The 23524-nt window shown below is 40.7% G+C and overlaps 3 protein-coding genes across 6 annotated transcripts; all 3 read left to right on the plus strand.

Annotated features, from left to right (window-relative positions):
* Nucleotides 1-1973: 1973 nt before the first annotated feature.
* LOC112558194 (epidermal growth factor-like protein 7) lies at nt 1974-11439 on the plus strand. Of its 4 annotated transcripts, none has more exons than XM_025228487.1 (5): nt 1974-2260; nt 9023-9162; nt 9588-9656; nt 10122-10219; nt 11195-11439. In XM_025228487.1, the coding sequence occupies exons 2-5, from the start codon at nt 9068-9070 to the stop codon at nt 11422-11424; spliced, it is 492 nt and encodes a 163-aa protein (XP_025084272.1). In that variant the 5' UTR covers nt 1974-2260; nt 9023-9067; the 3' UTR covers nt 11425-11439. The 4 variants fall into 4 exon arrangements, with proteins under 4 accessions (XP_025084272.1, XP_025084273.1, XP_025084274.1 ...); XM_025228488.1 differs by lacking the exon at nt 1974-2260 and adding an exon at nt 2525-2666; XM_025228489.1 differs by lacking the exon at nt 1974-2260 and adding an exon at nt 6962-7082.
* A 537-nt stretch (nt 11440-11976) lies between these two features.
* LOC112558169 (tyrosine-protein kinase receptor Tie-2-like) lies at nt 11977-21573 on the plus strand. The gene is made up of 18 exons (XM_025228457.1): nt 11977-12123; nt 12378-12521; nt 12950-13082; nt 13296-13518; nt 14002-14144; nt 14422-14842; nt 15349-15633; nt 16136-16250; nt 16363-16545; nt 16770-16806; nt 17177-17310; nt 17730-17859; nt 18312-18356; nt 18529-18689; nt 19179-19377; nt 19771-19890; nt 20705-20858; nt 21515-21573. Exons 7-17 carry the CDS (start codon nt 15596-15598, stop codon nt 20836-20838), a joined length of 1296 nt encoding a protein of 431 aa, XP_025084242.1. The 5' UTR covers nt 11977-12123; nt 12378-12521; nt 12950-13082; nt 13296-13518; nt 14002-14144; nt 14422-14842; nt 15349-15595; the 3' UTR covers nt 20839-20858; nt 21515-21573.
* Nucleotides 21491-23166, plus strand: LOC112555269 (tyrosine-protein kinase CSK-like). The gene is made up of 4 exons (XM_025223598.1): nt 21491-21610; nt 22106-22220; nt 22506-22599; nt 23019-23166. The coding sequence occupies exons 1-4, from the start codon at nt 21491-21493 to the stop codon at nt 23164-23166; spliced, it is 477 nt and encodes a 158-aa protein (XP_025079383.1).
* Nucleotides 23167-23524: the final 358 nt, after the last annotated feature.

Consider the following 23524-nt stretch of genomic DNA (forward strand, 5'->3'; position numbering starts at 1 on the left):
GGCGAGACAACGAGTCTAGACCGGAGAAATGGCTCCCAGCTTTGGCATTGGCTGATGTCTGCACAAAAAGTATCCACGTGCATTAGTGACCAGGTTTTTTTATGTAACCACCAGCTATGCATGTGATGGTGAGTTGTTCTGCTTGTATCTCGTAAACGGATGGAAGGTATTTTTGGCCTACGTGTCCTTTGTCTTTTAAAAACATTTAATATAATTTACAGAAGCTGACTTTAGATATATTATTGGGTTCTTCTGGTGTAGCAATGAAATATTAATTTTATTATTATCAAATCCAATAAAAAGAAGCTTTACTTTAGTTGGAAAGTTGGAGCGAAAGAGTTTAGACTTTCGAATTCTGATAACGGGTGATGATAAGTCATAAATATTCCTTTTATAAAAGATTAAAAGAGGTAAGTTTTTAACATTATCTTAAGTGGTGTGTAGTTTCTGATCGTCAGATAAAAAAGGGTTAGTTATTTCAGGCTACAGGGCCGAGATGAGAGAAGGAGTGACGGAACATCACGAGGTATGAATCATGACTGGCGGGGAATCATGAAGGTCAGAAACTCTGATGAACATCACAGACCTGTGAAAATACAAAGGATCTGCTTATGACATGGAAACAAATGGTAGACAGTTTATAGTCTACTTTTTGCAGGATGGAGAGGAAATACAACTATGCCAGTAAATGTGACCGGAAGTGGTTTGGGTGCGCTGAGTGCTGCATAGTTCTTCACACTTTGGGGAAAACCCACATCCTTCTTGCATCATCATTATCATAATCATCATCATTATCATCTTGTCATATAAATGTTTTGATTACTCATTGTGTGTTGGTGGTTGCGTGGCGTAGGTGTGTGCTTGTGTGGTATAAGTGTGCGGTGTGTGTGGTGGATGAGTGAATCTTCCTAAAGATGAAGAAACGTTTCTTTGTGCACCTGGTATGATAGAAGGTATGAAAGAAAAAAAAAAGGAAAGATCAAACAGAAAATTAAAAGTGAGACAGAAGGAAAGGCGATTGCCTGATTGAATAATAATTATAAATGGGTTTTCTTTCGTACTCTGAAGCCCGACATCACATTTGTATACTGTATGTATGATGCGATTGCATTAAAAAAAATGCTTCAGCAATCAAGCTTTCAGGGGATGTAAATTGTTATGAAATGACAGCTTATGAATAAAACAGTTCTTTCCCTTGCACCATAGAAGTCTCCTCAATGTCTTGCCGCATGCAGATGCAGAACTGCACAAACAAATCAAAAATTCCAAATTGTTTCTATCCCCACAATTAATTACCAATAATTTACTGCATTATTTTTAACGAGTCCTTTCTGCGTCTGTAACACAATCTACAACTTGATGGAGGTCAACGGCTCCAGCATCATGATTGGCTGATTTAATTCTTTTGTTTTGAACTCTCCGTAATGTTCTATTTTGTCAATCAGTGGATTATTTTTCATTGAAACCTGCTGGGGTATTTTCGCACGAACATGAAGCCAGCTGAGAACTACCACCAGAACAGATGGCTTTGGAACAGACAGAAAGGTAGACTAAATGGAAACAAATTAACTACTAAAAATTTCCAAAATCCACAATGTGAAAATTATCTCATCGGTTCAGGTCCCTGAGTATGCTTGTCATGATCACATATACCTCTGTATATCTGTACGGTGCTTAATGTCACGTGAGCAACATACACTATACTCTATTAGGGGGAGTCAAATCTGTTGATTGTTGCCATAGAAACGTAATTTAGCTTAATAAGCATGAGTTCAGACTAATGTCTAGTGACCAAACCTGGCTCTTTACTCTGGTTCTTATGCATACTTTCAGGTGGGGAAAGGAATTTGCAGTATTACTCCAATAGCCGTGTATCTTTTTAACAGTTCGCTTGGAGCTGTAAGGGAATATTTGGCCTGGATACGAGACTTGTGGAGGTAGAACCGCATCGCTGAAGGCCAGAGAGTAGCTAGGGGTCAAGGACAGTGGACGACATAACAAATGATAATGGTGCAATAATGGTGCCAACACTCTTTGTCCAGCACAGGAGCAGAATGCCCACACCTAGCTGCAACAAAGGACCTGACAGGACAAGTATCGAATCAAGAATGCACAGCAGTTTGCAAAAGATGGCGGTTTTCATGTGACCATTATCGCGCATCATTGCCTAGCGGATAATTCAGCGGACTTCACTGTTTCATTGTGCCAAAAAAACGCGGACTATTTTGTATCAATCCGCCTTCATCACCACCATTTGCTGGTAAGTGATTTTGTGTGTGGGTGTGTGGGTGGGAGGCGGGAATCGAGACTTTTTAATGCGACTATGTTTAAATACTGTATGTATGGGAATAGAGAGGTCAGGATATATCTGTATTACACATGCAACTTCCATTAGGTGAGCGCATTGCGTCATGGGCCGGTCTATGTTAGTTTGTCAGAGGTGAGAGAGGGTATTGGTTCATTTTTGAGAGGGGGGCGGGGCTTAGGGAGGGTATACCTATAGGTTTAGGGTTGGGGTTAAGGTTAGGATTTGGGATTAGGATTATGTTTTATGTTAGGGGTTAGGTTTAGGGTTAGGGGTAGTAACGGGTATAAACTGAGTGAGCAGACGACAAAGGCCGAGTAGACGACAGCTGGCGAGTGCAGCGAAGAGGCTCCGCCTCGAGGTATGCTATTTTTGTTGTGTCCGTCACGTGATCACCTATTTGGTAACTGCTCCACACAATCTATGACTTTACGCACACGTTACGACTTTGACTTTATTTTATTTATTCAATGTAGGCCATAGCCCGTAATTGAAGAGGGTGAATATAAAAATATAAAAAAGATGAAAAAGTCTTTGCATTGATGTGAATAATGCATGCATGTGTTGTAATGTAATCAAGCTGGTGATTGATTTAAACTTTTAACCTTTTGGTGAGGCATACAGGTCTCTAGCTATGTCTATTGTAATTCACATTCAGCACACATGCAAGTGTAAGGTCAGATCCATATAATCATATGTGCATAAATATCCATAAAATACTTTCCTTACTACATGCTTAACATACGATCACGACTTTGTATTACTGGACTGCTGGCAGACGATTTGTTTCAGTTAACTACTAAAGCGAGGCTAAAGAGACTAGAAAGCTTCCGGTTTATTCACATTTCAGATTAACTACTAAAACGAGGCAGGTGTGTACAAAGCTTCCGGTTTAGTCACATTGTTTAGGCTCGCCGAGACTAACATCGGATCACTTCGCAAGAGGCTAAGCGTTGGTCCTGGCAGACAGACAACAGTCCACCTGTACACGTCCGTGACATGAGTATGACAATGAACTAATTAACTAATTAAACATGTACTACTCTTTGCGACAAGACTTAGAAAGAAGCCGCGCTTGACCCAGAACTCTGTGTATGTGTGCACGAGGGAGAGGACGGAAGGGGAGTGAAGAAGTTCATAAATTGTGGATGTGAGGATGTGGATATTTTGATATGTCGTAGGGTTGTTTATTTTTTTCATCACACAACATTTTCCGGCTAGCTGTCTTGCCGTGAGATAGCCTTAGTTGCTTGTTCGGCGTAAACACTAATACCCCTTACCACATAACCCAAACTGTTTATCGCTGTAATAGTCGGGTAGCAAGTGGGTGACGAGCACGTGACCTCATTGTCTGGCAGGACTAATTATTTGGTGTGTTGTGTACTGTGGATTATTAAAAAACTTATTGGTTAACGTTATTAAAATAAAAGTACATAGCTTACTGCCTGAGAAGCCTCTGAATTTCTCAGTTCTTTTGCTAATATTTTACACTAATGCTATGTGCAGCATCATGACTTTCGGTCGAATGTGCTGGGATGGGAACGGTGCAAAGTATGACCGGCACAAATTGAACTAGAGAAATAAAATAAAACGGAGGAGTGGCTGGTAAAGGGTGGAGCGGTATAGAACCAAGGTATGACAAGTTTCTGATCAACAAACTGCAAATTTAGCCAACGAGATTATTAAACAAGTTAGAGAAGTGGTAGTCTTAGAGTGGTAGAGCTAGAACCACACGTTATGTGCAATCATTTATCCCAGCTGCAATCCAGATATATAATCATCTCATGGATTGGACATGTACATGTACATGAAGGCTGATGTCCATGTTGCTTGCTTGTATTCTGGAGAATCCGCTTTTTAATCCTCAGCAAATTTATTATACTCTCCATCCTTCCTCGTTGTTCTCTGATCCCTCTTTGCGCCCTCTAAGTTTGTCTTTTATCACTTGTCTGCACAGTTGTCTCTACTTCCGTCCTTCGTGTGGTGTCCGTGTGTCCTTGTCTCCATGCTGAGAGCATGCTGCTTCAGGAGCGGTAGCATGCACTATATAAATCACACGTTTATTATTTCTATTGTTGTGTTTTAATTGATGTCACACTCGTCTCTTTGTTTTCCTGGTTTGGGTGACAATATGAATGCGCACAGATTTTTAATACTCGTGAGAGTGACTTTAAGTGCCAGAGTAAATGATTACAAACGGAGAACTAGAATTAAATGTAGACTTTTATGTTGTCTTTAGCCTGCGTTGACATTTTATGTAATGTTATGAAATTACAGTTGGCAGACGCAACAAGTTCCTGAAATAGGTTAATAAATATGTTTGCATTTGTATTCATTATTACTTAGTTTCATTTTTTTTTCAGAAAGATTTTCTGGTTGCTCTAAATGGAACATAAGTTTGAAAGTTAAAAACAAAAACAAAAGAACAAAACAAAACAAAAAACAAAAACAACAAAAAAAAAAAATCGAAATTAGCATCATCACCTACCAAAAAAAAAACAACAAAAAAAAAAAACAATTCCCCTGCGTTTATATAGATCTTTATACGTATAATAAAATAGTTTAAATACAAAGTTCAAAATAAAGTCAATTATAAAAGAACTTAAACTTGTCTGAAGTATTGTCTAGTAGGTGATATAACTGAACAATTCAAATATTAGCCAAGATACGGACAAAAACTTCCAAAAAAGGGGGGGAGGTGCGAGGAGATCCCTATTTTGATAACCTCGGGTCGAGTTTCTGATTTATTTTATTTCGAGTCTCAACTGGATGGCGGGCCAACAACACAAAGCCTGATGCTGTCCACCCAGCACTTTCTACTGTCATCCAGGCTTCCTAGTGTTTAGCTGCACCATCAGTTCTCAACAGCAACTAAACTGTCATAGTAGCAGCCGCAGCTTCCGTCTCTTCCTCTTGATGCCCTTTGACTGTCGGGAGTGCATCCTATTTCGACAGGAAGCAATCGAGCAGCACGTGTCTGGGACAAGAGTTAAAAACTCGAACAGACAGTGGATATAATGGGAGTCAGGCCCCTGTCCTCAGGTCCTCCCGACACATTGTTCACTTTCAATCCCGTTAATGGCGAGGCATTGTGTTACAAGGATCAAAAGTATGGACATGAAGGGTGGTTGAGTGGCATGTCTTCCGCAGGGGTTGGACGAGTTATTTAGTTGGTGCAATGCTTGCAGTTATAATTAGTGCCCGAAATAAAATTTGGTCCACATGCTTCCTGGTCCATTTTTTTCATTTAAATTGTATATTTAAGATACACCTTTCGTCTCAAACGTTTCGGACTGTTCTTGTAGATTCTTAGAAAAGTTTTACTAGTGCAAAAATTTGAAAGTCGATGCTAGTTGAAAAGACAATAACTTCGTTGTAATTGTTGTAATTCTGTATTTTTATTCGTATTAATTACTAACACAGGTCACCATTGCACAGTATGATGATGTTATACAATTTATTTCCTTAATGAGTTCATGTGTGACAAACAGCCACGTGTCACGACACAGTTCACAGTTCAAGCCTCTCCCTTGTCCAGTGCTCACACATCGTGTGCAGCCATCAGTGACGTGCAGACCAACGCCCTGCACACGCCCCACATCGTGATTTACACAGTGTCAAGTCCAACAGTTCATTTACACCGCTTATAGGGCATTTAGAACAAAATGTATTATACACAAAAAAGCAATGCAGAATAAAAAAAATGTTCAGAATATCTGGACAACTGTGTATAAAATATATCGAGAATAAGTACAGACGAATAATTTAATATTCAGTACGTGAACAATAAAACTTTGATATTAATATTTATTCTTGCTAATTCAATGTAAGGCAACTGTAAGATTATTATTCTTATAAGTTTTATTAGGTTAAAGCATTGTTTATCAAATAAATATTTTAATTTGTATGAGTATGATTATTCCAGTAAAATTTTGGAACTAATTTACTGAATTTGTTTCCTTTTCTTATTAAAAAAATTGTCTACAATACAGATTTTTGTGATTCTTAGTCGCGTTTTTACTTACATAAAGAAATCTTAGTTAGATAGCTGCATTTCTTTACTGTTTTGACAGACTATCGTCAATTTTCCAGAGTAATCTTTTATGTCTTTTGTAGAGGATCAATTTGAATTATAGCTGTTATAGTTTCTTTTTTATAATTTTTTCGTTAAAAATCATGCGTACCATAACTCTACTTACGTCCGCATTGAGTTAAACCATAGTTGTGTATACTGATTACCTAAATATCTAATCTTTTCCTTGCCAGTTACAATTGAGCTGATGAGTTTCCTGATCGATCCAAATCCATAATAAAACTAAATTATTTAGACTGTCTTTAATATCACTAATTTAGTCAGAGATGATAAGGATCAGTCTATTAATTATAATTATTTATTAATAATAGTGTTAATCAGTCATTTAAATGTAAATAAATGTGCATAACACGCAAATTGGCATTGTCAGAATTGTGGGCTACAAAAGGCTTTAATTTGTTTTCAAACGAGGCAAACATCAAAGGAGAGGACTGCTCGCCTTGTCTGACCCGACATAAGTCATCCTGTCGATGAGACTAATTCAGGGAGAGATTATGGAGAACAAAAAATCTTGTCTGTGCTGTTCGTGATCTCAGCGTCCGGTTCGTGTCTCTCTTTTCCTGTCAAACGTGTGAAAGCCGGGACCCGGGGCCCGGGGCCAACTTTTTTTTCCCCTACCAGACTTGCCAAAAACTCTACAGCACTGTAGTTTACTATTCTCATACATCATATTACTACAGTGCAGTGAGTACATAAGATTATTTGTCATATTTAGCTTCGATTTACTTCGAAGTTTTACTTTTATTGGTACAAGTATAAATTTTGTTTTCCGTGTTGGGGATGTCGTTCGTGGGACTGTGCATGCTTCGTTTGACATAGACTTGAGCAACAGATCGTGTGATAATAGAAGTGACTGTTGCAAACAATCACTGTCTGTATGCAGCTGCAACATGAAGAGAGAGCATCCTGGGATAAAGTTCAGGTCACTGTAGGAGGATTCTTGCTGTCACCTTTAGTTGTACACTATTACCTTCCTTGTCCATAACAGGGGAACCCAGTGAGATGTTTATTGTCAAGGACTCACAATGTGTCTTGCAACATTCTTGCTCTCATTTAATTTTTAATTCATTTTCATTTAGAGAAACTCAGTTACAAACTGCCAACAGAAAGTTTCATGGTCAATAAAACTTTAAGTGAGAATGCAACATTCAGCACTTTGTCAAATATCATAATTATCAAATAGTTTGATAGATAATGAATGTTAAGATTTCTTTTGGGGTTATTTTATGCTTGGGAAGCAGTCTAGCCTCATATTGTAATTTGCGTCTGTCATTGCTGTCTCTGTGTCTCTGTGCCTTTCTCCAAGACCTTGCAAAACTGTAGGCTTCCCGGAAATGTCTTGGGTATCCAAAATAATATTTTTTTATAGAAAAAAGCACTGTGATCCTTCAGTACAAGGTTTTACATTTCTGGAACCCTCACTAAGCTATTCAGGGATTTTGGTAACTGGTGCCAGTACACTTCTTCCTCTTTGGTCTTGTGTTGGTTCACGTCCTCGATGCAGTAATCACAACTCAAATTTTCTCCTTGTCTGGTAGTTTCCCTGTGTGCTGCACTTTTTTCAAGGTGAAGACAATATAGTTGAAATGTTTTTCAAACCTTTAATACAGAGAGATGTATTGATGCGAAATCGTATTTCTTACTGAATAATTGCAGCAAAAACAAAATTGTCCAGAGTCGTTGTCTCTAAACTCTGTTGCAATGTTTGTTTTGTATGAATGCGGGCCTGACTTTAGGAAAGAGGAACAAAAGATGGGGCTGGCAAGTGGTACTGTACACCCTAGGGGTCAGACAAAGTCCTCCCTTCCCCTCGCACCGCCACCTCCCCATCGCTTCCCCGCTGGTCAGCTTGTCCCGTCACCTGCCGATGCCTCCCTCAGTTGTTGCCGCTTTCTGTCACACGGACAAACGCCTGGTGAAGTCAGCCTGCAAACAGAGGAAACAATTCTGGAAATGTCATGCTATGAGAGTGATATTTTCCTCTAGCATCATTCATCGACTAACGAGAAACCGCAGACCATCCCTGCGTCCTCTTTGTGATTGCGCTCTCGGTGACCGTCCGACCGGCCCGATGGTAGAGCCGGACCTGCCGTAGGGCGTACAGCTTCGGGTCTTGAACAGCCCATGTATGGTCGCTGTATGTTATGAGTAGAACAATCTTCTTGAAACCCACACACCGGAAAAGTGACGATTGCTTGAGTGCAGAGGAATCACACATATGTGCTGGAATGTTTGAAGCCGCGAACTTCCTGATTTTTCAAACTCCCACGTGCACCCACCTCGGGACCCACTTCACCCTTTGACATCCAATCATAGTGGCGACACTCAAGGTCGTTTTCTCACCACTCATGTGTTAGCCAGCCCTCATGATATAACTTATGATTATTTGTCCTACATACTGCCCGCCCCAGAAAACACCCACTCTGTAATTTCCCATCCCGCATCTCTCTTTAAGAGGTCCTCTGTGTCTACATTCCAAACAGACATGTACTTCAGATTGAAACGCTGTCCACAACGTTTCTAGAAAAAAATAAAAGCTGGACATTTTCTGGTCTCACCACGAGAGGGATTTTGCGCTAACCCTGACTGGGAAAGTGATCAAAGCTTCATCTGATTTATTGTAGATCGGCTAAAACCAACAAAACTGGATTTTCGAGCAAGGCCATAGAATGGAATCTTGCTTCAGGCCATCTTGGCAAGTCCTGGTCTTCAGCCTCCTTCTCCTGCTCTTGTCTAGCGGCGGCGAGGCACAGAACTGGAGAGGGTAAGAACTTGGCGAGTTAAATGAAAGAAACTGTGTGAACGAATGGCAAAGGTGGGTGAGCAAACAGAGAGACGAACAGGAGAAGACAAAACTAGCTTTTGGTTTTTAAAAATTCGCTTTCTATCTTTCTCATTACAAACAGCGAGATATGAATAATACAGAATATGACACTTTCACAATTTTAAAACAAATTTCTTTATTTGCTACATAGTACTGTTAGTTCTCATCTATGCGTTGAATTCACCAAGTGACATCTTTCTTTAGAAAGTCTTTGCAATAAATTTCTGGGGATTTTTTGTGTTAGTTTTCCTTGAGTACCTTTTTTTCTTTATGCTTGCACGATATTACAGCAATAAGGATATAAGCACTCTGTAAGTTATATTGTGTATTGATTCATATTGATATTTTGAATGTTTTTTCGGTAGGAACTCGTGCGGTCGTCCGGGATGTCGCTATGTGACTAGGAGGGTCTGCGCCTACAACACATGGCTAGGGTAAGCCACTGTCACATCTATCAGTCCTTGTGAAGTCCCCAAGATGAGAGATATGCGAAAACTGGAGAGAACACAGACTGTCTACTGATTATTAGTTTGCTATTGAATTATTTGCATTTTTCTTTCCCCTTCTTTTTTTTTTTTTTTTTTTTTGTTGTTGTTGTTGTTTTTTGTTTTGTTTTTTTATTTGGGGTTTTTTTTTTTTGTTTTTTTTTTGGTTGGGGGTTGTTTGTTTTGCAGCGTCCTTCATCGCTTTAATAATACTATAATTCAAATGAAAAGAAGCCCGTGCCTCTGTGAGCTCGAGATATTTGTCTCCTAATATCTGCCTGTCTCCGTGCTGAAAACAGTTCCTGGTCACTGTAACTGTCTGTGCAGGCTTTACAAGTTCTAAAATTATACCATGCATTTCTCATAAACAGTTCATCATCAGATGTTGATGCATTTTACTCTTCTGTACAACAGATGCTGCTTGTACCGGACTATAAGTGAGCCTCAATGGTACACAGAGTATTTCTGTTGTCAAGGGTGGAGACATAGTGGTGACTATAACTGCAACATCCGTAAGTGATTTCCTTTCCGACATCAGATGTTCATCCTTCTCTCTATTTCTCAGAAGTGTTCATGTGGTTTTTAAGGTTAGAAATAATACCTCCACTGCAGGATACTGATCCTGACGGCAAGTTACTATTTATCTTCATTAGCTAAACATGTATATTCTGGCCTTGAGGGGGCCACCCCGAGGTTAACAAGAAAAACTGAATGGCGAACAGGGTCAGGAAGTATCACTGGGGCAATCCTTGGCAGCTGTTGTTTCCACATATCTCCCTCCCTCTCAAACGATCAGTATAAGTCAAGGAAATGAATGAATGAATAAATAACAAGTGTGTGTGTGTGTGTGCACCATAGACATTTTGCGTGCACTAGAGTTAATCACATTTTACTTTCGCACACACAAGAACTGTCCACTTACATGTCTGTACTGGCAAATAAGATTCAAACACACTCCTTCAAACTGGGAATGTCTTTTGTGTGTGTTTGTGTGTGTGTTTGGGGATACTTTTTTGATAGATGGATGTGAAAGGAGAAATCAGCTTCAGCTCTTTCACTCTTGTTCAGCGATCATCATATCTCCGCACACATCCACTTTCACAAACTAGCAAACTAGACCATCGTTCACACCTGTAGGTTTCCACAGAAAATAAAATGTACTTTGAAACGCAATAACTGGTTTTCATTGTTGGAATACCTGCATAAACTAATTTAATATTCGAATTTTTATTTATTTGTGTTTTTATTTACTCAATCAAAATCTTTCATTTTTTTAAATGATCCTAAATGGTATCAACAGACTACAAAAACGATGATGTCCCAGAATGTTTGTGTCAGCCTCATCACTAGCGCTTCTTGAGCAACATACCTCTCAACCACGAGGACCAGAAAAAATACTGGCTTGTGGGGTTGGGGGAGACAAAGAGGAAAATATGCACATCATAGAGAAATTACAGTTACGGGATCTGCTTTCAAAACTGTTTCAGCCATCTGTGAGCCTCCCTGTCAGAATGGAGGAACCTGCGTTGGTCCGGGGCGGTGCAACTGTCCAGTGGGGCGAAAGTTGGAGAGCGTTGCGAAGGCGGTGAGAGTTTTAATAATTTTAAGAAATCATCTCTGCTGTCAGAGATTGGGGTCTGTAGAGGTTTACGGGTACAGGGTATATAAACACGTCTTCGGGTCTGAAAAGGCAAACAAAATGAGCAATAGACGCTAAATGTCGGTGTGACAAAAGCAGTGTGTAGGTGTCTACGTGTGTGCGTGTGTGTCATGCCATAAAGGTGTGTGAGTGCGTGCGTCTGACATGTCATCTAACACCTGTTGTCGCCTGTTTCAGCCGCCTGTTCACATTTATTCCCTTGTTACCCTGGAATTCTGTGACTATCCCAATAATTGTCGGTGTTCCACGGGCTTCGCTAATAGTGGTGACTCTAGATGTATGCGGTGTAAGTATACCTACCTCTCTCTAATGCACACATGCAGAAGCAAGCAGGCAATACCTCATACACACACACTTACACAAACACATAAACTCGCACATGGGCGGTTTTTTATCTGCATTTTCATCCCTTATTTCTCATTCCTTCTCTCATGCTCATACGCATGTGTGTGAGTGTGTGTATGCGCGCGTGCTTTCTTTTATTTTCTTCTTCTTCGTTGATTACAACAATTTAAACTATTAATAACTAATAAATAAATTCTATAACTAGAGAAAACAGAGCAAGTCGTGATGAAGTTAAAAAAAAAAGTTTTTTCCTGAACAGTGGAAAAGCCGTGGTGAAACCCCAAATCTACCAGATGCGAGGCGGGCTAACCTAGTGGGAACCACAAAGGACGGCAGCAACATGGAGAAGTATTCATTGTTGGCTGATTCCAGCGAAAAAACAGACACAGACTTCATCTGGTCCAATCGAAGGTATTTATTCAAAGGTTTCAAGCCAGCACAAAACCATGTATAGGAATTGTTAAATCGCACTGCACACAAAAAAACAATTTTGCTTTCATTAGGTATGTTAAAAACAGTTTTTTGAAGGTATAAGCTTTCAAAGAAATCTTTGCATGCACTGACTAGCCAAAAAAAGTTTATTCGTAATAATAAGTATAACGAATTCTGCCGCTGTTTCTTAAAAGCCAGTAGCGTTTTATTTCCTCCGTTCTGTTCGTCAAAAGGCTCTTCAACCGTGTCACTGTCATGGCGGCAGGTCAGTTTGCCCCCAACAACCTACCGCCTCCACCGAACTACGTCAGAGATCCAATCTTTGGGATAACAAAGCGCCTTTGTCAGGATCGAACACACCAGACAAACTGGCAACGGTAAGTAAAAACGCAGGAGCGGGCACACACACACACACACACAGAGTAAATATGTAGACATTCAGATATCACCCACTATCTCCTTCGTCATCTCAATTATCGTAGGTCGTCACTGTCTTCTTGTTCTTTGTCCGTGTAGTGTATTATTTTTCATCTTTTTTCATGCGGTTTGCAGCATACTATACATGTGTACAATGTACCACACCTCCATGCTCAGTTATCATACACGTTATTCTTTTTTTCGTTTTTACAAGCGCGCACAGCAGAGTTTCTCTCTCATACACAGCGAACTACAGAACACACACAGTTATGTGTGTGTGTGCAGACTTAAAATGCAGAAACATTTATTCTTGAGAAGTTAAAGTAACTCTCTAGGTAAGAACAAGTGCGTTACTCGTGTATATAGCCTTATGTCCATGCTGTTTCAGTGGGAAGTGCCAGACGCGTGGTTCTGAACCAAACCGAGTCTTGCAATACTCAGATCGGCAGCTCGCCATATACAGGCATCTACAACTGCACCATCACTCCTAACTTCGACCCGCGACTGGACACGGGGGACATGTAAGGACAATTGTCTTCACATTCCACCTCCTCCAACACACAGCATAGTTATCTGCTCTCTGGCTGGGTGGGGTTAATTCCAGACAAATGCAGAAACAAGAGGTTTTAGTGTTAAGCGCTATATAGCATCCTTCACTTGAAAGATGAAGTAGAACGGCAGAGGGAAAACATAAAAACAACTTCCATTGTTTTTTTCTTGAATATTTTTTTCAGCGTGAAGTTGAGCTTTCACGCTACAGGAGGCGGCGTTCGCACTCTCCTTAACTTTAACATTGGCCCTAACAGCGAGTACAGGCGAGACAGCTTTGTTGGAGTGAGCGACTCCATGGCGGTAGAATTTCGCTTCGACATCGACACACCGCCAAGGCATCCATGTCTGTCATCGGGAAGTTGTACAAATGATGTCTTCATGCTGCGAACACAGGACATCACAAAGGTATCAGACTAGAAGGGATGAAGGGAGTGGTTAATGCCTTATCCAAATATATATTGTGAATGTGGGATGAGTGGTGACTGTGTGAGTGAGAGATTGTGTGAAAATGATAATCTGAAAACTCTGATGCATGCCATGCACACTTATTAACTTTTTGTACAACTAATTACATCCCTTTGTCTCTTTCTGAGTCTTGAAATACAACTTCTTCGCCTGCAAAAAATATATTTTCTCACCTCGTTTTTTTCTAGGCATCTATACAGTAGATTATAAACTGTGTATACCTCCGTCTCTAGCTTATAAGCAGCAGCAATATACCTACTTCCATCGGTGTCTTACATTTTCTAACATAGTCTTTTTACATACTAGTTCGGATGCTTTTAGTATCTCCCACCACCTTCTCATTGACAAATGAATTTATAATCACAATAAATTAGGCCTCATGTAATTCAATTAACTGAATAAAAATTTATTTCCATTCTAAAGAATCCTCTGACGATTCAGTGGAAAGGCTGGACTGATGACGAGTCCGGCATGTTCAGATATGCGGTGGAGGTCTTCAAGTTGTCCGTGTCGTAGAAGATCAACTGGAAATAAGGAACCCGCTCAGCCCTCTCTTCATTAATGAAGTAATTCTATAGACTATACTGGTGCTGGTCTATGGTCTGAAGTTTGCTCACATGCACATCATAGACACATAACTCACCAGCATGCGTCATTTATTAGCAATTTTGGTTTAACATGTAACTGTAACTTTTACTACGAACATGTATGTCACATCTTTTTTATATATAGATAGATGAATGCTCCATTGATTTAGATATTTGTCCGTGCTCTTCGGATTTTTTTTCCCCCTTTCATCTCCGAAGAAATCGTAGAGCTAACAGTCTCACACTTTCCCTGCAGACAATGGAGACTGAAGAAGGCAGACAACGGGGATACGAGCAGCGCTACACGCCGCAAGACCCAGGCATGTACGCCATCATCCTGGAGGCCTCTGACCGCGCCAACAACAGCAAGTACATCCGCCGCCTCGTCCTGTACGACCCTGTCTCCACTGTGACGTCAGATCCGCTGCACCCCTTCCATGCCACAACGGCTAGCCCCGCCGCCAACTTCACCTTTCAAAGTAGTTTGAAAGAAATAACCGTTACGTGGGCCAGACACTTCCTGAACAAGCTGCACGAGGAGCAGAGTTTGCTGGGATCAGTGAGGGAATACCCTCCTCAGCTAGAAGACTTTCGGAAGACGATCCCATACAGTTCTCAGGAGGACGATCACGAGGGGTTAAGGACAGTAGATAACATTCCCAACGTTCGTGGAATCGGTAAGTAAATATTTGGACAGGGGAAGGATGTGGGTTGTTTAAAGGGGCCACCGACGCCCGTGAGACTGACGGAATGAAATCCAGTATACAGGCAGCAGCATAGATGTAAATGTGCCAGGCAGCCGCCAAATATTTATAGATATGGACATGCAAACTGTAAATAAAAGTACACAATATACATGCAAAGATATTCACATACGTAAAACAAATTATGTTTAATATATTCTGAGATATTTAATAATAAAATATAAAATAAAATAATAATAAAATAAAATATAGGGAGGACGGGAACTGAAACAGATATGCGATGACATTCAACTTTGAGGTGTTTGCAGGCATCACATTTAGAATTAAGCATTGAAATCACACGAGAATTTGTTTTTGTTTTTAGAATCTGCTAACACCTGTACTGTGAAGATTTACTGAACCTTTAATCTAGGTGACTGCATCATTCGATTCGTGAAACATATCACAACGCCATTGAGACCTGTCGGCGAATTTTGCAGTCAGGTTTGAAGTGGCCTACAACAAGGACAACCAGGGCGGGGGCAGCCAACCTGCAGAGCCAGGAGAGGAGCAATGGAAGCAAGTGGGGCTTAATCAGCAGTTCACTTACCCCGACGCCCTTAACAATGCTGAGACGTATACTGTGTGGGTGCGGGCTCACGACATGCTGGGCAACACGCGCACTGAACGCACCCAGGTGACTATCGACAACACGGAGCCTGATGCCAGAGACCAGTCGAGTTCCAGATGAACGTGCCTGTACCCGGCATCGACTTCAGTTCTACGTAAGTCATCGATCATCATTGGCAGACATGCCGAGATGAGCTGTGATGCATGATTTAAAGCCTCTCAATGTTTATGTGTCTGTGAGAGAGAGAAAGAGAAAGATGTTGGTTTTGTCACTTGGCAACAATAGGTCTTTAACCTCTTTCAAACACCACGTTTAAAGGCAACATCGCACAAACTGAAGTAGTATCTTTTGTTTAGGGAAATTACTCTTGAAAATGATTTTGTGCTTAGGTTGTTAGCCTGTATCCATGTTATCTACCTTGCTGCTTGGTTCACTAACCTTTACTAGTCGCCGCGCTTTGCGAGCTTCCAGATGAAGACGTGGATCTGTCAACTGCGTCTGAGTATTCCTTTCAAATGTTTTTCAAATGAATATTCTGCCGGAGTGAAATGTTCTGGACCCTGCCTACAATGTTTGGAGAATTTCTTGTTTTATTGGATAATGTTGTAATTTTGTTACATGTACAATAATTCAAATTACTGATCTGATGCACACAGATTTAGGCTGTCCGCAGAGGACAGGGAATCTGGAATTGCATACGTCAAGTGGACGTTCACGAGGGCTAACGGAACCATCATCTACGAAGAAAAAGTGCCCGGGAAACAAGCTCAGGTAAAAGAGGGGAGGGAGGCTGAAAGAAAAGAGTGTTGGAAGAAACAAATCATGTATGATGGATGGATGAACGGCAACGACGATGATGATGACTTTTTTCTCGTCTTTTTAGTCATGCAAAGACTTCCGCGAGTGCTACGCTACACCAACAGGTCAGATTTTTCAGTTCGATCAGTCCTTTTCTGTGAGCAACTGCCACATGATGGTGGAAAAGGAAAACCTGGCAACAGAGGAGGTCACAGTTACCATCGAGGTCACGAACGCAGCGGGACTCGTCAACAGGCAGATAATGAAGGTTCGTGACAGCCCAAAAAGGCATCGTGACATTTTGTCACTCTACGTCTTTCTCCTCGTGTGCAAAGACAGCAGTTCATTTATCCAAATACCAGCCTGCAAGAGTAGCTTCTTGCATGTAATTATTTAATACCCTCTTAAAAGAGGAGGGGAGGATAGCAGTGTACAGTATGTTTATCACATCTTCCGATTAGCATTGATTTTAATTCACTTTTTTTTTTTCAGAAAAAAGACCTTACTGCTCTGAATGGAACAGAAGCATGTAAGTAAAATAAGCACCAGTTAAAATTAACATGAACACAACTTTGGCTCTTTCGATGTCACGGCAAAAGCACTACCTTGCTTTATTTCGGCATTTATTGGTTTTCCACCTTGCAAAAAAATAATTTTGGAGTCATCGCACACACTCTTACTTGAAAAATAGATTAACCCACGTTCTTTACCAATTGAAAATAGAACTACAAATAATAACACCAAACTATTTTTTTGTTGCCTTCTCCTATTTTCATTGTCATGTTCCTTTTTTATTTCTCTTTCACCATTTCGTTGTTGTTTTGTTGTTGTTCTTTCTTTCTTACCAAATAGGGGCTAAACCCTGGCCTGAGGAACACTGCCTTGTCTGTTATTTTCAGATTTTCCTCCCCAAAACGTTCGAATTTTGCAACTGACTGACACCAGCGTCACTCTCACCTGGGATTTTCCCCCTGGGTGCTTCGCTCGCTCCGAGATTTGGGTCACGTACGTGCAAGATGGCCAGCAAGTGCAGGTACATCTACCCCACGCCCTCTCGCTGTCGACATAAGATATATATATATATAATCGCTCGACACACACACACACACACACACGGAAAAAAAGTAAAAGCAAGACAGTAAAGTTAAGATTTAATACTTTGATCCTGCTGATTACAATTTAACCTCTTCGTCTAGCGGAATTTAGATATGCATACAATAATTTCATTAAAATATAATTTCTTGCTTTTTTTTTTACTGACTGCATTTACGTTAAACTGAGTGAAAACAAGGATGACCAAATGCTTCATCGAGAGTTTAAACTTCGACCTGAACGTTAAGGTTTTCATTACAGAAGCCAAGCGGTGTCTCTCGTTACTCTCCTTCAGTTAGTGGATGGGGGGTAGGTCCGGAGAAAGCAGTGCACCCTAATTTTTCTACTTTTGGTTGCCAGAGAAAAGTTCACAAAGACGCACGTCAACTCGACCTGACGGCCTTGACCCCTGACCAGGACTATGACGTCAGGCTGGTCACCTTGTACGGCCAGCAACGCAGCGACGCCGGGCGCTTCACACTCAGGACGCGTGAGTTGTCTCCCTGTATTGTATTAGCGAATGAGCGAACGTTTGTCGAGTATAAAATGGAGGCGAACTCGAAAACACCATGGGGCGCCCGTTAGTGTAGTGGTTACAACACTCGCTTGTCAGCCCTGCAGTGAGCGGCTCAGGGTTTAGATCTCGGTTCGGGACACTATGTATGTGACACCTTGTCCGCAGGGCTGGGCGTCGGGGGGATTTTCTCCGGAGTATTCCGGTTTCCTCCACTCCCTCTTCTCCATAGTGTGAAGGCCTCACTTTTCTCGGGGCCAGCAGTGTACATATCTCCCTCACTGCCTTTCCATCCCGACATGAGTGTTCATCTATTATATTTTCTGTTTGTTTGTCTCTCAAGAAAGCGCGTGAACTTTGTCTTTCTAAGCTTTCAGGAAGTTGCTATATTCATCTCTCCACTGTTCCAATCTTTTCTTCTGTTGCAGTCGATTCGTCTGTATCTGGGTCAACAGTGGCCGGCATCATCATAGGTAAGTCTTGAGCTACAACCTGAGTTTGACATGGCGTTGAGCGCAGAAATCTTTAATACAGGTTGCACTTGTATCAGGAAACTGTGAAATCTTGCATAATCCAAAACTAAACACATAAAACACCAAGAAAGTACATATTGCCTTCTTTCTCCAACCTGCTCTCTACCTTCAGGTCTCCTGCTGCTGCTGCTGTTGCTGGTTGTGCTGGTGCTGTTCGTGCTGTGGCGGAAGGGGCTGGCGTTCCAGGGCGACATAGCCCAGCGGCGAATCAACAGGCTGCGAAGCAGCATTCACTGGAAGAAGAAACATGACTTTGTGAACGATTCGCACGAAGTGAGTCTGGGCACGGTCTGTGACGTGGAGAGGTCGAGCTCCTTGGGGGAATGGGTGGATGCGTGGATAGTACGAACCGGGTGGACCGTGGGCGCTTGCATAGTGTGAAGTGTGAGTCACCTGACGTGTCTTTCGGGTGTTTGTTCTTTGATGCAAATTTCTGGGTAAGTTTTGCGTTACACCTGTTCTTCCTCCTTTGCATAATCCTTCAAGCTCTTATCTAACATTTCTACAGATAAAATTCCACTAAATATTATGTGCCAGGCACTTACATCTTCAATGAAGCTCGGCGGAGCTGAACTGTCCCTTAATGCACAGTACAAGGCTAGCTGATAGCGACCAGTTAGCTACGATTATCCCTAAATATTAGCAGTTTAGCTGTTGGGCGTTGGTCATCCAACTATAGCGTCCAGTTTCTAACTGTAGATGAGGTGTGAAACAGTCTCGAGAAGTTGACGACCTAAACTGAGTTTTGTGTACCATTTCAAGGTGCAGCGGCTGTCACAAAATCAGGATGACCTGTACCTGGCTCCAGGTCAGGTCTGGGACACTCGTCCTTCATGGCAGATTGATGCACACCGACTGACTTTGCTGGACCAGGTAACGGAGGGCAAGTTTGCTACCATCTACAAGGCGACACTGAAGAGTTCTGACAAAACCTTAACAGTGGCTGCCAAAGTTCTCAAATGTATGTTTGTATGTATGTATGCATCAGTGCGTGTATATTTGTGTAATCAAATAAAGATTCGAGTGTAGAGAAAACAAAGAATTCAAGTTAAATACCAGAACAGAGAAAGAAACCCACGCACCAATTGTTCATCCACCCCATTAAACTCTTACCACTTTCCTCCACCCCATTATACTCTCATCGAACTTTTATCATATTAATACATGTTTGATAAGTCAATTTCTACCACCAGAAAAATCCACTTTTTTCTACCATTCCTTAATATTTCCTTATGTTTTGGGGGCAGTATAAATGCGTTGGTGTTGTATGATCCCTCTGTGTGTGTTTCTGATCAAGCAGCAATTCCTTTCACAAACGTTTACTGTATACATCTCGCTCCATTTTGTTGTGCAGCCAACTTTTCTGAAGCCGATTCCAACAAGATGATGAACAAAATCAACTTTCACGCTACTGAGGTTGGTCGCCACGAAAACGTGTTGGCCATGATCGGAGCTGTGTTAGACAGCACGCACCGTAAGTACACGTGACACTCACGTAACACGTAGAGTTTTCGTACACCGTTACATAAAGATACGAAAAAATAGTTACCCGAGCGATTGGCACTTGTAGTCGGTGGAGTTTATACTTTAATAAACTTGATGTAAAGACAGTTTTAGGTAAATTTCAAAAACGGTATCTGCGTTACCTTATCCGACTCAAACTCTGTTCGAGCCAAGTTAGGGGGAAAACTTGTTGTATAGTGTAAATAAAGCAGTTAAATGAGAATTCACTTTTAAATAGTTTTATTGTAGTAAGTGATAGATTAATAAGAGTGAAAGACGTGTCATGGCAAGACAATAGGTAAATATACATTATTAACTATTGTGTATATAAGTACTCAGTTTAACAGGGACTTGCGAAAATGTGTCTGTTGGGTAATTAATAACCGAAAAAAAGTTAAACAGTGAATCTATATTACCAAAAAAATGTGATCGGCTTTTAAAATCTAACGTTTGCAAATATTTTCAAAAACCCAATAGTTTACTTCGGATTTTTTTTTTCAATAAAGGGACATTATAAAAATATCCATCTATGAAACGACTGAACTAAGTTGTTTCCCCTTAATTTCTAGCACCCGCTAGCTTAGGTGGAGAATGCAGTATGCTGCGACACAACGGGTGTCGAACCTGCTACCGCGCCGACACATTCAGCTATCCTTTTTCTGTTTGTCCGTGTGAATGTTCCTAGATTTCTTTCAGCATGGCAAAGGCTGATTTAATTTGATGAAGTGGCTGTCAAGACAAGTGTGCTAACATAAGGATCACTGACCTGTCGCCGCTTTTTATAGTCGGCCTGTTATGGTGCTGGAGTTCTGTGAGATGGGTCAGCTGGACGCATGGCTGCTCAAGCAGAACGGGAAAGCTGACGAAGAGACTATGGAAAAGTTATACCGTTTCTCCAGGGACATCGCTTGCGGCATGAGCTACCTGGCCTCCAAAAAGGTGAGCCGCGAGAGGACAGTACTAGACATACCTACAGTCCAAATCTTCCTACTGGTGGTTCGAGAAAAAAAAAAAAACATTCTGTGAAGAATGCATGCCCAACAGAGTGGGGAAGATGAAATATGAGAATACTGAAGAATAGATTCGAGGAAAGATAACAAATGGGGAAATAATGAACGTAGAATGCGAAAGGGGTAGACTGGCTTATTAAAATAGGCAAACAAAATAACTGAAAATGAAAGGCACGTATGTGTGTGAGAGAGAGAGAGAGAGCAAAAGAAACATCAGACTGTACGCTTAAAAGCCTCTAAGACAAATGTACAAATGGAGATGCTGACGATGATATCACTAATAAACTAGCTTCACCTACAAGAAAAGTAATTTCCTCCAAGATTTACATACAAATTCCATCGAAACAAGATGTACAACTAAAGTTCAAAACTATTTCATTTGTATGTCTCAGTGTGTAGCATATAAGGGCTTTAATTGATGATGGCGAATTTGACAATCTGTAGAATACGGTGAATATCTGGTCCATAAAGACTGGCAGACAATAAAAAAAGATGGGGGGGGGTGGGCGGGAATGTTTAATGTATGACTAAGCATCTACATGTATCTGCATCAGTCCCAATATGTGTGTGTGTCTGTTTTCACAGATCGTTCATGAGAGGCTTGCGGCTCGCAATGTCCTACTGACCTTTTTCTTGGATGCCAAAGTCTCCGGCTTTGGCCCGCAGTATGCCAGCGATGGGGTAAGTACAAGGTGTATATAGGCACCAATAAAGACCTGGATGACTAACTTCCCCTCTTGCTTCTTTGGTGGTGTGCACTAGTTCATTGGCGAAGCTGCCTTTAACAGAATCTAAAACTTAAATACGCGCTTCTTTTACGACAAAAATTGATGAAAAAACGGTTGTTAGCAATAGAAACTATATCGATCTCTGGAATTCAGTTAACATTAGGGAGGGTCGCCCTTGCGCAATGAATCCGTAACTCTAATGCAAAGGTCGCATGGATCACGTGAATGTATGTGTGAGAGAGACACTATTTCAACATGAACATTTTTATTTTTATTTCATGTATATATTATTGCTAGTATGAGCACTATCTTGAGTTGCCCCTGAGGATCAATAAAGTTATATTGTATTGTAACCCTTTCTCTTCACGTCCTAACATTCCAAGACACCTTCAAACCACGTCTTATTCAAGTTTGTCTCTGAAAAATACAACTTTTGTTTCACAAATAGCAAATCAGGATTCCGGTCAAGTGGGCAGCACCAGAAGTACTAGAAGACAAGCCAGCAACAGAAAAAAGTGATGTGTGGTCCTTTGGAATCACACTCTGGGAAATTTTCAGCCTCGGTAGGGTGTAATTATTTATTGGGATTGATAGTGATTCTTGTTGTAATCATGTTTGCAAGCAGGAGGTTGCCTGATAAAACAATACACACATTTTTAGACAAATATTTTCTTCAGCTCCTGCTGCTCTGAAATTGTATGCTGAGTAGCGGACGTATCCGATCTGTTGCTGGAGTTTGCATACATATAGCAACAAAACAGGCCCTATCTCAAAGTTTTCTAAATGAACAATTCTGTAGAGTGATGAAAATCAAGATATATATATACACTGACACATTCTGTCCACAGGCCAACAACCTTATCCTGACATTCGGAGCACTGAGATGGGAACACGGCTCAAGTCTGGATATCGCATGAGCAAGCCTGAATTTGCTGATGACATGTAAGATACATGCATTCAAATGTCTCCTTTCCCCCTTAAACTGTTAGATTTTTCCATTCAGAGCTTTATGTGGTTCTAAATCTTTTGTGCTCAAAATTTCTAGCTGCAAAACACTCATTTACTTACAACTGCATCTGAAGCACCACCTGATTTGCTTGACTTTCATGCCACTTTTGATGATTTGTATCTACATCTTTCATCTTCAGATTTATAAATAAAGGGAAGAAGTAAAAGGAAAAAAGGAAAGATGAAAATGTAAGCTTTACGAGGAAAGCTAATAAATAAAACAAAGCAATTTGCAAACTAATCTCATTGTCTTATCCACACATTCAACCATTCTGTTACAATTACTCTGCTGACAGATACATCCATTTTTATGTGCCTGCTTACAAGACAAAAAGAAACCATTGCTTTTGCAGGTTTTACAAACTTATGACCAAATGCTGGGAGGAGTCTCCTGGTAAACGCCAAACTTTTAAGTTCATCAGTGACCAGTTGTCGGGCATGTTCAAACCAAGAGAGAGGAGAAGTGAGGACATCTATTATGCGACCAATCCATCACATTAACATGTGATTAACATGAGTCGGAGTTTTGAGGATGGTGGAGAAGGAAGGAAAAGTTAATTCTTTTACACAAATGCCAACAAGAAATTTTTTGCTTGGCCTTAATAATTATTGTGGAAGCTTCCAGTATTCTCAAATCTTCTAGACAATTCAAATGCGATGCATACAGCTACTACGATTGAAGCATCACGAACCGGAGTGACAATCTATCACAATGTGTAAAAAGCAAGAATTTGCATTCTCTAAGCCATAAAGAAGGATTTTCAAGTTATCAATTACAGTATCTCTTTCTCTCATGCACAAACTTATATATACATGCTAGCATGCCTCTCTCTAAAAACCATCATTTTACTCAATTTTT

The sequence above is a fragment of the Pomacea canaliculata genome, linkage group LG2 (genome assembly GCF_003073045.1).
Source record: "Pomacea canaliculata isolate SZHN2017 linkage group LG2, ASM307304v1, whole genome shotgun sequence".
Lineage (NCBI taxonomy): Eukaryota > Metazoa > Mollusca > Gastropoda > Architaenioglossa > Ampullariidae > Pomacea > Pomacea canaliculata.